The sequence below is a fragment of the Podarcis melisellensis genome, assembly GCF_964234715.1.
Source record: "Podarcis melisellensis genome assembly, chromosome: 3".
Classification (NCBI taxonomy): Eukaryota; Metazoa; Chordata; class Lepidosauria; order Squamata; family Lacertidae; genus Podarcis; species Podarcis melisellensis.
Window position 1 is genome coordinate 119,582,760 of NC_138530.1, and position 14,028 is coordinate 119,596,787.

Here is a 14,028-nt window from a genome sequence, read left to right on the forward strand (position 1 = left end):
GCGTTTTTTTGCAAAAACATTCCTCCCAACCATTGTGAGGTGCAGCCCATCGCTTGCCAGAAGTCCATCTTCAAGAAACTGCAGTCCGTGATCTAAGAATCCAAACCGTTCCTGTTTACACCATTTGCGAAGCCAGTTGTTCACTTCCACTATTTTCCCCTCTCTCCCTGGGCCACGTCGTTCAACTGGGAGGACAGATGAGATGACAATTTGTGCATTTAATTGCTTCAATTTCCTGCCCAGAGCCTCGTAATCTCTTTTGATCTTCTGGAGGCTATTGCTTGCAGTGTCATTGGTTCCCACATGAACCAAGAGGAAGGGGTATTTGTCAGTGGGTTTTATGATTCCTTGCAGTCGTTCAGTTACATCTTGGATCTTAGCCCCGGGGAGACAGCACACTTCCCGAGACATCTTGTCAGGCCCACAGGTCACTGCTTCTGTTCCCTTCAGTAGGGAATCCCCTATCACCACTACACGCCTCCTCTTAGGTCTGGTCGGGGTTCTTCCGTGAGCTGTCCGTTCCAAAGTCGCCTGCACATTCCCTGAGGACTGACTTTGCTGCTCGTCTTCATATACCTGATCGACTGTAATGAGGGAGAGATCCTCAAATGGAGTCTGCTCTTCGTCTTCCATGCTAGGGGAGAGGACCTCAAAGCGATTGTGTATTTCTAAACAATCAGAGCGAACCCTGGGCCTCCTACTTCTTTGAGTCACGTTTCCCCATATATCTGGCTCCTGTGTTGGTGAACTAGCCTCCTTCTCAGGGGAGTCACCTGTCTCCTCTTTGGTGGAGACGGTGTGCTCTGTTGCTTCCAAGAAGAGCTCCAGCTCTCTAATTCTTTGGAGCGTAGCTACACGTTCCTCCAGTTGCTGGACTTTGTCTTTTAAGAGGGCAATCAACATGCAATTGCTGCAGGTAAAGCTGCCTGCAACCTTTGGCAAGATGGCAAACATTGCGCAGGAACCGCAGGCGACTGCAGCTGTTCCCTCACCCTCCATCTTGAGAACGTGTCGTTGGGGGTGGCTACAGCGGTCCTCCATCATAAAAAGCGTGAAGACAGGACAAATAAATCCCCCCCAAAAAACCTAGGTCTCTCCTAACAAACGTTTGAGACTAGCTCCCCTAAATCTAAAAGATGGATCAAACTGCCCTGCAAGCTCTGATAAGCTCCTCCCACAGCTAATCACCTGCCTCAACAGAAACCCTGCCCCCTCTGACCTTTGCACAGGGAGAGCAGCTAATCAGCCACAAGAAACACACACAAGAAACCCTTTTTCTTCAGCTGCTGCCCTGCAAGCTCTCATGATTTGTTAGCTTGAGCCCAGTTCTCCAATCTGTTAAGGTCATTTTGAATTCTGATTCTGTTTTCTGCTGCATTAGCTACCCCTCCCAGTTTGGTGTCATTAGCAAATCTAATGAACATCCCCTCAATTCCTTCATCCAAGTCATTCATAAAGATGTTGAACAACAACAGGCCCAGGGCAGAACCCTGTGGCACCCCACTGGTCACTTTTTTCCAGGATGACGAGGAACCATTAATGAGTCCTCTTTGAGTTCAGTCTGTCAACCAGCTACAGATCCAGATGGTGCTCTGGAAACATCTGAAGGCTGAACTAGTATTGTCAAAGTTGAGGTAAATGTAAGCAACTAATCCTTTCTATGCGTTGCAAATTTGTCATAGTGGGCTGCTGTCAAGGGTTCCTTGGAGCACAGAAGGGGAAACCTTAGTGAATGGAACTATGGAGAAAGACACAAGGCACGAAAGCAGAACACTCTGTGCAAAGCAGTCTGGTTTCAGACCACACACAGAAAGGGTGGCTGCTTGCCTGCTCACTTACTGGTACTCTTGTCTCAAAACTCAACATTGACACCCAACAGCAACCTCATGACATGCCTACAACTGGAGTGCAAAGACAAAACTCTCCACACAGATAAGCAAGGAAAGAGGCAATGTACAGCAGAGCAGCATTGTGGTTAGACTGGGGAGACCCCAGTCCAAATCCTCACTCCATGAAGCCCACAAGGTGACCTTAGGCCAGTCACTATACTTATGGCATAGACACTCAATGAGGGTTGGCTAAACTTTGACCCTCCAGATGTTGTGAGAACCTAAGAACTACTCTGCGGCTTGAGGCCAGTGGTCCATCTGGTCCAGCCTCCTGTTCTCAGTGGCCAAACAGATGCCCCAAAGGGAAACTCAAAAGCAGGACTGGAGCACAGCAGCAGTGGGCAAGTGGATGCTTGTACTGGAGCCCCAACATCAATGGAGAGCCCCAGGTTCCCCCATCCCTGCAGTCTCTTCTGGCCCTCCCTGGAGATACCAGGAACTGAGTCAGATCTTCAGCAGACAAAGAATGTGCTGTGACAGAGCTAGGGCCCTCCTTGATTTTGCTTCTTAGTATGTTGTCAGGGAGGTTCCTATGAACATGAGTGGCTGGCTGAATAGTTGTTCTCTTTGACTTGTATCCTGCAACACCAGAGTCAACCTACACAGTTTAAAACAGGCAACGCCCTGCTTTCTGCAGAAACCATGGAGAGTTGTGGGAGTTTCAAGGCAGTTTATTTGCTGCTAATGACCACTTGTGCTCCTGTGCACAGATCCCTGCAGTTATAGAAGGTGACTAATCGGAAAGATTTGACCCAAATATTGCCACAGCTCTAGGCAAGTGGCTTTTAGTCCTGTCCTTCCTTAACACATGACAACATAATAAATTTAAAAGGGTAAACTAGCTTTCTTGGCTTTATGGAATAGTTCACACTCCACTGCGGTCCAACAGGAAGATCAATTGACCTATGCTGCTCAACTGACCAAACACCATCATGAAAAATGCCTTCTTTGGTAGCCACTCACCTAAACTCTGAAAGCCCCCGCGCCCCAAAAAGGGCTTTGATGAACTGAGCTAAATGGTACATTCTTATGGAAGAAGACCATCCTTCAGATACTCTGGTCCAAAGGCCCTTTCTAGTTTTCATAGAAGGGACCAAGAGGGTCATTCGTCCAACCTCCTGCAATGCAGGAATCTTTTGTCCAACATGGGGATCGTGCTGTGACTCTCATGCTCTACTGACTGAGCCAACACATGAACTGTACTCAACAACACACTTTAAGCACTGGGCTAAGATGTTTAGCGTGACAGATCTCAGTTAACGATTTCACTACTATTTTCTAAATAAGTTGGATGTTTCAAAATACTCTTCAGAGGCAGTCCCCCATAAGGCAGATTGCAGTAACCCAACCTGGAAATAACCAAGGGATAGATAACCCTGGAAAGGTTATATTTTTCGAGGAGCACACAGATGGCCCGCACACTGGAGTGAAGGGAAGGCACTTCTGGCCACAGATCCCATTTGGGCACCCACAGGCAGAGCGGGATTTGATGACAAGCTACAACCCTGACCCTTAAGAGGAAGAAGAGGCCAAACACCAATTTCAAATCTGATGATCCATTTATTATCAGCAACTCCATCTTGTCTGAATTGACGACATGAGGTCTTATCCAGCTCATCACTTACACCAGGAAAGTGCCTGAGATGCATTAGATGAAGAGGCTTCATCCATGCATTGATGGAGCCTCATCTTAAATCCCCAAACCATTTGTCCTAGCCATCTCATGGATTTGATAAGCAGCACAGAAGACACGATATAACCCTGTGAAAATATCTTGGGTAAACACTAGGATGCAGTTGTTGTTGTTGTTTAGTCGTGTCCGCCTCTTCGTGACCCCCTGGACCAGAGCACGCCAGGCACTCCTGTCTTCCACTGCCTCCCACAGTTTGGTCAAACTCATGCTGGTAGCTTCGAGAACACTATCCAACCATCTCGTCCTCTGTCGTCCCCTTCTTCTTGTGCCCTCCATCTTTCCCAACATCAGGGTCTTTTCCAGGGAGTATTCTCTTCTCATGAGGTGGCCAAAGTATTGGAGTCTCAGCTTCAGGATCTGTCCTTCCAGTGAGCACTCATAACCCATGTCATCTGAACGCAAGTCTCCTGCTGCCCACACAAGTACATTGCAAATGACATCCACAAAAGAGGATTTTGCAATTCGGTGACAGGTAATTCTGGGTCCAAATGAGGGCTTTTGGTGTGTTTTTTTAAGTGGGTTGCAACTGGTTCCTTTGAGGTACCAGGGCTGTCCCCTTAGCAAGGAGTTCACTACCTCCTGGTTCCACCTGTCCAATTCCCCTCATATTGGGTGTTGTTAATCATGATGGGCAAGAGCAGCAAGAATGCAGAATTTGCATTTGGATGGTGAGGTTCTCCTGACTGCCCAATTCCAATTTTAGTGGCTTCAAACACCAAGCAGATTTTGTGTTACATGCCACCTATAACAACAATTTAATGGCAAGGATTATATGGGAGATAGAAGCTACTAATTGAACTATACAAAAAATGCTACTTTGGTAAAACATCCCTGTACAGTACTTTGAAAGAGATAAAATACAAAGTGTATGTAACACTGTAGTTAACTTCAGTAACTGCACTATAAACAATTTATGAAAATTGACATGACCTTTTTAGTTGCCTCTGTTAATACTCAAATTGATAAATACTTTATTCTATAAAATTATAGGGTAGGTTAAAACTTGGTTTTATTTTTGTATAGTTTTTTAGTGTATATTAAATTATACATATTAAAGTTAACCCAGTGTCCATTTATTTCTCCTCCTCCTGTGCTTTAATTTAAAGGTAAAGGTAAAGGTACCCCTGCCCGTACGGGCCAGTCTTGACAGACTCTGGGGTTGTGCGCCAATCTCACTCAAGAGGCCAGGGGCCAGCGCTGTCCGGAGACACTTCCGGGTCACGTGGCCAGCGTGACAAAGCTGCATCTGGCGAGCCAGAGCCGCACACGGAAACGCCGTTTACCTTCCCGCTGGTAAGCGGTCCCTATTTATCTACTTGCACCCGGAGGTGCTTTCGAACTGCTAGGTTGGCAGGCGCTGGGACCAAGCAGCGGGAGCGCACCCCGCCGCAGGGATTCGAACCGCCGACCTTTCGATCGGCAAGTTCTAGGCGCTGAGGCTTTAACCCACAGCGCCACCTGCGTCCCAGTGCTTTAATTTGCTTACTCACAAAAACAGCTGCTCATCCCTCCTTTACTACAGTATTTTGCAATTTCCTTTTGGTATACAATAGTGAAATAGTTAACCTTCCTTGCAGCTTCATGCACATGCAAATGACATGAGATTCCGCAGTGTGGTTTCTGACAATAGCTGTGCCCCCATGGGAAGTTGTGTTCTAATATATGCAATGTATTAAAAACATCTTCTCTTATATGAGCACAGAACCTCTGTTTTGTATGACAGTGGCTCTGAGGAGACTCTTGAGAGTCCCATGGACTGAAAGAAGATCAATCCTATCCATTCTTAAGGAAATCAGCCCTGAGTACTTACTGGGAGGACAGATCCTGAAGCTGAGGCTCCAATACTTTGGCCACCTCATGAGAAGAGAAGACTCCCTGGAAAAGACCCTGATGTTGGGAAAGATGGAGGGTACAAGGAGAAGGGGAAGACAGAGGACGAGATGGTTGGATAGTGTTCTCGAAGCTACCAACTTGAGTTTGACCAAACTGTAGGAGACAGTAGAAGACAGGAGTGCATGGCGTGTTCTGGTCCATGGGGTCACGAAGAGTCGGACACGACTAAACAACTATCAGTGTTGACATGCTATTGGCTTTTTCATAGTTCCATCTAAACCTCATAGAAGTTAGTAGACACATTCACTGTTCGTAAATTGGGAGTTCTACATCTAACTCAATTCCAGTTTCCTATGATCATAGATAAAAAAGTATTCTGCATGCACGACAAGTATTTTCTTGATCATCTTATTAAACACAAAATGAATTTATTGAAGAATATAAAGCAAATAGCAATAGTTCGTGCTTTGAATATACAGCTGACACTGCAAAAAACTAACAGTTTGAAAATGTTCATACAGGTGTTTATTATTCAACATAAAAAATGCTAAAATTAATGGTGGTAGTCTTTACATGTAGTTTTCCACAATTTCTATACCGTTTTTTTCAGCTCTTCATTCACTTCTTCCCAGATTTTCTTCTCAATTTCTAATGTATCATACTTTTTCAGCATATCAAATTCATTCCAAGGCATTTGCCATTTTTCTACTTTCGCTTTGTGTCTTTCATTAAGATACAAGTCAAAATTAATGCCCTGGATATTGAACTTTGGATGTTCCCAGCGTTTTGACCATGGTTTCGGTTTCATTCGGACTTTCATCTAGCATAATTGAAAGAAATGTATGTCAGATCATATATTTGATATTCAGTGAGTATTTTTCTTTCAGTTATATGTACTCAATGGACCAGGGATGAGGGTGGCGCTGTGGTTTAAACCACCAAGCCTCTTGGGCTTGCTGATGATCAGAAGGTTGGTGGTTCAAATCCCTGTGACGGGGTGAGCCCCCGTTGCTCTGCCCAGTTCCTGCCAACCTAGCAGTTTGAAAGCATGCCAGTGCAAATAGATAAATAGGTACCACTGCGGTGGGATGGTAAATGGCATTTCAATGCACTCTGGTTTCCATCACGGTGTTCCATTACACCAGAAGCGGTTTAGTCATGCTGGCCACATGACCGGGAAAGCTGTCTGCAGACAAATGTTGGCTCCATCAGCCTAAAGCGAGATGAGCGCTGCAACCCCATAGTTGCCTTTAACTGGAATTAACTGTCCAGGGGTCCTTTACCTTTTTTACTCTATGGACCTTTAATGACATCCCATTTATACCTGCTTGGCATAGCAATGCTGTATGCACGGATACTTCCAACAATCCCTTGGACTGCCCATTGGGTTTCTTTCTCAGTTTGGTGCCAGTTATGCTCAAATTCTTATGACATTTTAGCACTTAGCAATATTTTTGGGGAACTATGTTTTAGGTACAATTCCCATCTTTGCCCTAGCCATGCCAGTGTACGTAAAATAACATCTTCTTTATTTTGCTATGGCCTACTTGAATACCTGCAGGTGTTTTTCATGGTTGCCTTCAATAACGGCTATAACAGAATGGAGATGTAGAGGACAGAAACTAATTAAGGATAGTAGCAAAGACAGGAACTAAAAATATATATTATAGAACTGCCTACTGATAGCAATTAACCATAGAGCTCAACTGCAATATCCAAGCTTGATGACAAGGAGTTAAAAACCCTATACTTCAAGTATTCTGCTGTGTTAGAACTCCAATCAACACCTAAAGGTAACCATTTCAGACTGCTCAGGAGTTCATTGGAGCTCTAATGTGCCATTGCTTGCTAGCAAGAAGAAAACACTTCTTTTCTGCTAGGTTTGAGCTCTAAAGGAGCTAAGCCATCTCAAGTGTAATGTAATGACGAAAGGGCAAAAAGGCATTCCCATGGGAGCCTCTACCACTATCACAACACCAAAAGAAATGAATAGTACAATGTGACAACTTCATATTACAAAATGATGTTTCAGAATAACTAGTTGCCAGTCACAAACACCAGTTATTCCTTGCTGCTACCTTGTTGACAGGAACTTCTTCCACAGCTGAAAGTGGGACAGCCTTCATGTTAACATCAACAGTGCTGTACTCTGGAAGGGCATCTCGTAAATACATCAGGTTATCATCCAATCTTTTCTCCAGTTTCAGAACCTTGATCTCTTGGATTAGAGGATTGTATAGTTCATAGCAAATTTCAATACCTTAAATGTAAAATTGATACAGAAAATGACATTATAAAAATAGGTGACAGTACTCTCTTTGTTATGAACCAATTTTTATTGGTAGAAGAATAAACAATATTTGGAGTTATACAACATTTGGGGGCTGGTAGAATGGAGGGACGTGGGTGGCGCTGTGGGTTAAACCACAGAGCCTAGGACTTGCCAATCAGAAGGTCAGCGGTTCGAATCCCCGTGATGGGGTGAGCTCCCGTTGTTCAGTCCCTGCTCCTGCCAACCTAGCAGTTCAAAAGCACGTCAAGTGCAAGTAGATAAATAGGTGGGAAGGTAAACGGCGTTTCCGTGCGCTACTCTGGTTCACCAGAAGCGGCTTAGTCATGCTGGCCACATGACCCGGAAGCTGTACGTCGGCTCCCTCGGCCAATAAAGTGAGATGAGCACCGCAACCCCAGAGTCGGTCACGACTGGACCTAATGGTCAGGGGTCCCTTTACCTTTAGAATGGAGAGTTAACTAGATTGTCAAGAATAAAAAGTATTCCTAACACTTCAGGTAATAGAATGGATCTGCAATACAATGCAGATTTTTTAACTAAAAAATCTAGACATCCCAATCCAGTGTTTTCCTGCATGCAACCTCATGCCAACTTAAGTAGTTCTTGGTAACATTATTTTATTTGTTTGAACCTGGCTTAAGGACATCCAACAGTTACCCTATATGGAATATATTTTCATCATATCCACATAATGTTGCTGAAAAGCCCCAAAGCCATTGCTGGGTTTCCAGCACTTCCCTCAGCTGGAAAACAATGAACATTAAAGTATGCACCCACCTTGTCCTTCTATTATATTGCGAAGTATGAAGGTTGCACCAAGTCCTTTTCCTGATCGCTGAATACAAAGTCCTACAAAAGTGCTGCTTTTCCCACTAGCATGGGGATCTGCGGCAGAAACAGAAAGTATACTTCCTGCAAGAAAAGAAACCATTTAAAGCCTAGACACTCACCAACAGAGGCAGAAAGGATAATAAAAACCAAACTTAGTTTTTAGTCCATTAACGAGCATGGCATTTATTATTATTTACCTTGGTACATGATTTGATATTAGGCAATAAAGACTAGTTCCATATAACTTCTTTTGCATGTTGACTGTTTTTGGCATAATGGAGTGGTTGCTTTGTAATAGCATTCAAATTATTGTTTCAATAGTACACACAATCATACGGCTCTACAGTGATGTGGAATGATGAGTGAGGCAAAGTTTTCTAATTTCTAAAGCTCTCCTATAGCTTCCCTTTTCATCTTCCCCCCACTAAAATGTGCTCCGGAAAACAACAGGGACAAATACTATGCACCATGCCAGGGGAAATGTATGTAATGTAATTAAGGGACCATTAATTATCCCCTTCCGGAAAATTCAAACTGACTGATAGTCTCAATGGCCAAGTACAGAATTCCGCAAGACACAACCCTTTTGTTAAAATATTTGGGAATGTCTTTTAAATTGAAGATAAAATGGCATTGGTATTGAATTCATTATTTTTGGTAATATATCCAACATAATATTATGAAAGTTCCACTTTAGACATAACTGACCAACATAGAACTCCGGAATATTCATTACTTTTCTCCTCTGTATCATGTCGCTTCTTTCAAGGTAGAACTTGAAAGGATTTGTTCTCTGCCGAGGAGGGATGAATTCAGGACTCAAGAATCTGTCAGAAACATAAATAATGCAAATGGTAACTTGCTATTATAATAAATAACAAATGAGACACAGCTGAACATAAAATTAAAAATTTGTTACCGTGTCTCTGTTGCCTGGGTTTTTGATTCATCAACAATGACTGGCTTGGGAGGTGGCTTAAATTTTGCTGGTTCTCCATCTTTAGACTTGAGGTGTCCAACCGAGAAAGAAAGGTTCCCTTTAACAGACAAATTTGGTTACAACGTGGCTGGAAATAAATCATTCAGCTTCCATGATCCTTTTTGCATTACAGCAAAACAGTCGTGTGCTACATCTTTTGTGCTACAATTTTTTAAAAAGAAAAGATCAATTTGATTGAATGGTGGGAGGAGAAAGCAGATTTGCAGTGTAAAATCAATCCACCTGTTGAAGAGATATCTGTGTTTAATCGCATTTGAGAAACATTTGGACTAGTAGTGATGGAAGGGCACAATGCTGGGTCACAACACCAATTCACAAGGTTTCGGAAATACTTCAGTACCTACACCATAACAGGCAGAATAAATTATGTTATAGCTACATATGCAATGCTTGCAAGTATCATCCTGTATTTTAAACTGAGGCCTAAGAAGAAAACTCCAGCCCTGACACAGAAATAAGATGGGTTGACATGTTGACACTGGACCATGCACGTAATATAGCTAGTAGAAGTTGATGTACACCTCAATATATCATGAACAATGATGAAGTTTGTCATCTGTACACACTGCCACTCTGTTCTACATACAGTGGTACCTCTGGATGCGAACGGGATCCGTTCCAGAGCCCCGTTCGCATCCTGAGCAGAACGCAACCCGTGTCTGCGCGTGTCGCGATTCACCGCTTCTATGCATGTGCATGACGTCATTTTGAGTGTCTGTGCATGCGGTGAAACCCAGAAGTAACCCATTCCGTTACTTCCGGGTCGCCGCGGGGCACAACCTGAAAACACTCAACCTGAAGCGTCTTTAACCCGAGGTATGACTGTATAAACAACAGTTACAGATAGGTAGCCGTGTTGGTCTGCCATAGTCAAAACAAAAAAATTTCCTTCCAGTAGCACCTTAAAGACCAACGAAGTCAGTTCTTGGTATGAGCTTTCGTGTGCATGTGTATCTGAAGAAGTGTGCATGCACACGAAAGCTCATACCAAGAACTGACTTAGTTGGTCTTTAAGGTGCTACTGGAAGGAATTTTTTTTGTATAAACAACATGCAGAGTTCTAGTGTGCACCATTCAATTAGGGAGCCCTTTCAATCTGTGCTGAGAAATTATGGATACATCCTCAGGCATGCCTGTATCCCTCGGATAAATGTTATCCTGAATTCTCTTCCAAAAGCAAATTGTAGCTTTCATTACAAAAAAAGAAGAAGAAAAGATCAATTTGAGTTGTGATTAAGTTTGCCTGGGATTGCATATAGACGAGGGTCACATTCACACCCTATGCTTAAGCCACCATGATACGCCCCCCCTCCAGAATTCTGGCAGCTGTAGTTAAGGGGGGGGTGGGAGCTGTTAAGAGGCCCCCGTTTTCCTCGCAGAGTCACAACAATTCCCAGTTTCCAAGGCGGAAACTCTCAGCATCCTTAGCCCAGTTCCCAGAATGACCGGCGGGGGAGGCCGAGGTGCTTAAAGCGCCGCTGCCGCCCCCCCGAGCCCCCGGGCACGTGGCCGAGGCGTCGGCAGCGGCTCCTTCAGCAACTTCTTTGAAGCGACCCTCGAGAATTTCCTGGCCCCTTCGGGTTTTGTGAGCAGAACCCCCTTTTATCCTCCCCCCCCCCCCCGCCACTTACTGCATCGCAGGCCGAGCAGAGGCGGGAGCCTCCGGCGAGCGGCTGCCATGAGAGCTGCGGGCAAGCGCTTTCGCCAGCAGCAGGAGCCGCGCATGCGCTGCGCGCGGCAACGGCGGCCTCAGCGGGGACAATCTTGATCCAAACGCGAGCCCCGCGCGCTGCGCCTGGCCGGACTCGCTGGGCGCCGAGAGTGAACACAGAGCTATTCGTTCGCGGAGAGACGCGCCTCTGCCGCCTTCGTCTCGTTGCCGAGTTCGGCTGTCGCGCTTTCCTCTCGGGCGGGGCGGAGCACCGGGGCAGCAACCCGGGTCCCTTTCCTCTGCTGTTTTTATGGCGTTTCCTTGACTTGTTACACTTCTGTACCGCCCTCGCCCGAGGAGCGCAAGGCGGGTTGCGATAGGAAACACAAAAACGCGCCACCGCCGAAGAAACGAAACCGGGCGGCGGAGGGGGGGGCTTTTCGCCCCCGCCTCGCTCTCTCTCGCCCAAGGCGCCCCCGTCCGACCCAGAGGGCAGACCCGGCAGCCTCGCCTGTCGCCCCCTGATCAGAGAGCGACTAAGGACCCGACTATCCGGTTCCAGGAAATGGGCCCGTTCCCTCGCCCTGCGCGCACGCGCCCCCGGGTCTGAGGCGGCGAGGCGAGGCGGGGGAGGCTCTCGGCGCCGCCGTCTCGGGCCAAGGAGGCTTGCCAGGGCGCAAGCCGGGAGAGCTCGGCCTTGGCGGCCGGTGCTTGAGGGGAGCCTTCCGAAGCGGGCTCCGCTCCCTCCCTCCCTGGGCCGCCTGCCCGCCATCTTCGGAGTTTTGACGCAGCCAGAGGAGGAGCGACCGGGCCGGGAAGGGGAGGCCGGAGGCCGCGCTCTCGCTCGGAGCAGGCGAAGGAGGAAGAGGAGCGAGCGCAACAGGTAGGCGCCCGCCGCCCAGGCCTCTGCCTCTCGCTGGGCCCCTCCGAGGGCCGAGCGCCTCCCCGTCTTGCGCGGCCTCCCCTGGCCGCCGGTGCCTTCGCTTGGGCCGCCGGCCCCCGGGCGCTTGGGGCAGCTGGAAGCATCGGCCTGGCCCCCGAAGGCCTTTCTCGCGCTTCGCCCTTTTCTGTCGTGTTCGAGAGCGGCGCGGCACAAAAGGTACCTCAGCTTAAATGCGGTTCAAATGGGTCGGAGGTCCCTGTGAGATAAGGGACGGGGAACGACGATCGGAAGAGCATGTTCTGGCCGCCCGCTTCCCACATGCGTGGAACCGCGGCCCTGTTCATTCCGGCATCTTTCCTCGGGTGGCAATGAGACGAGGGAACATAGGCATTTATATTTTCAATGAAGCAGTAAGTTTCTTTTATTTATTGAGATTAAGCCTCATTTTAAAAATGTATAGACTGGAAAGTATCGTCGAACATAAAGGGAGGCATGCATAAGGATTCTGATAGTCAAGTATTGGAAGTCCTTGCCAAACCAGATCATCAGAATTATATTCTGTTTTTTAAAAAATGGAAACCACCACGGTGGTAGTAACAGAAAATGAGATTTGCCAGGAGTAGAATGACTGTATCGTATTGATCATGATGATCAGCAGTAGCTGAAGGTGTGGTGCATATTAGGGAATATCTTTAAGAGTTAAATTTGTATTTTTGCAATCATGGGGATGTTTTTTGATGTAGAGCTCACACCTTTTCTACAGGTGATTATGAACAATATGGGGAAGAAGTTGTGGTTCTGAGTTTACAATTGGATATAATGGTTTGTGGTGTACAGAGCCTGTCTTGTCAGTGTTCAGAATGCAATCCAGGGCTTTTTTTCATCCTGAACTTGCCAGAACTCAGTTCCAGCACCTCTCAGGTGGCCACCATTGTCATTATAAGAAAACTATGGATTTGTTGTGAGTTCCAGCACTTCTTTTTCTAGAAAAAGAACACTGGCAATAACATTTTAAAATTGTAAGGATGCAGAAATACAGTAAAGATGGGGCAAAAAGGTTCTCCCCCCTCCTCGGCTGTCATTTCAGTGTCAGTGATTGGTTATTTCAGTGTCACCTGCAACCAAAAGGTCTGGAAACTTTATTTTTGAAACATGAAAGACAACATTACAGTACTAATATTCAAAGTTCCTTATGACTTGCATGTCATAGCTTTCCCAACAAAGGGGGAATGTGTCTGTTTCCCTCAAAAATGAATAGTAAATCACTCAACCCCCCCTCCCCTCCATGAATAGAACAACCTTAACAGGCATAATGAGAATTAGCATTTTGCAAATCTTCCAGATTTTACAGCTGAAACAGGATTTGTACTAATCATACAATACTTTTTTGGCTTTTGCATTTTGTGTAATCGTACTTAACTGTATTCTTTGTATAAGATGCTATTCTTTGATGAGAACAGATATAAAGATCAATAAAAGGTCATATTTAAACATAATAAAATGAAGGAAATGGTCAGGGTGATCTTATGATCTCGCCACATCAGAGTTGTACCTGATAGTAAAGCCAACTGCATAGGCGCTGTAGAAACTATAATTAACCCATCAGCAAACGTCCACAGTATTCCTGGTTACTACAGCACCACCCACCAATCATGGCATGCACACCTGAGCATGCTGCAACAACAATAGCTATGTAACAGAAGCTGCAATCCACGCTCTTTTGTCTCCGGCATGATGGTTGCATGAGTTTTGCCTTGATTCCACATTTTCCCATGGTGGGATTTAAACAAAATCCTATTTCAGTGCTTTTCTATTGACCTACCAAGGAAGACATGGGCTTGTTTCCAATGAGTGTGCAGTTGTGGTGCCCCTTGTTGATTCGTTGTCATGGTGTCTTGCTACCCCTGCACGGTGGTGTTATGGGGCTCATAGACCTTGAGGTTGTATTTATCTAA

At 45.8% G+C, this 14,028-nt stretch overlaps 2 protein-coding genes and 1 pseudogene across 6 annotated transcripts in view; 2 read left to right on the forward strand and 1 right to left on the reverse strand.

Annotated features, from left to right (window-relative positions):
* Positions 1-5,917: 5,917 nt before the first annotated feature.
* On the reverse strand, positions 5,918-11,627 carry MRPL19 (mitochondrial ribosomal protein L19). Its single transcript, XM_081905020.1, has 6 exons — positions 11,171-11,627; positions 9,459-9,576; positions 9,248-9,366; positions 8,486-8,620; positions 7,494-7,675; positions 5,918-6,235 (listed from the first exon to the last, which is right to left on the reverse strand). The coding sequence occupies exons 1-6, from the start codon at positions 11,262-11,264 to the stop codon at positions 6,008-6,010; spliced, it is 876 nt and encodes a 291-aa protein (XP_081761146.1). The 5' UTR covers positions 11,265-11,627; the 3' UTR covers positions 5,918-6,007.
* On the forward strand, positions 9,570-10,082 carry LOC309366449 (ATP synthase membrane subunit K, mitochondrial pseudogene; annotated as a pseudogene). Its single transcript has one exon. The product of its transcript is annotated as an ATP synthase membrane subunit K, mitochondrial pseudogene (transcript).
* A 369-nt stretch (positions 11,628-11,996) lies between the features above and the next one.
* The window catches only part of ITSN2 (intersectin 2), a 79,902-nt gene continuing 77,870 nt past the window's right edge, over positions 11,997-14,028 (forward strand). For 2 of the 4 annotated variants that reach the window (XM_081905922.1, XM_081905924.1), the window contains exon 1: positions 11,997-12,073. The gene's annotated coding sequence lies outside the window, so the exon portion shown is untranslated. The remainder of the gene's footprint in view (positions 12,074-14,028) is intronic. The other 2 variants (XM_081905923.1, XM_081905925.1) reach the window with 1 other exon arrangement.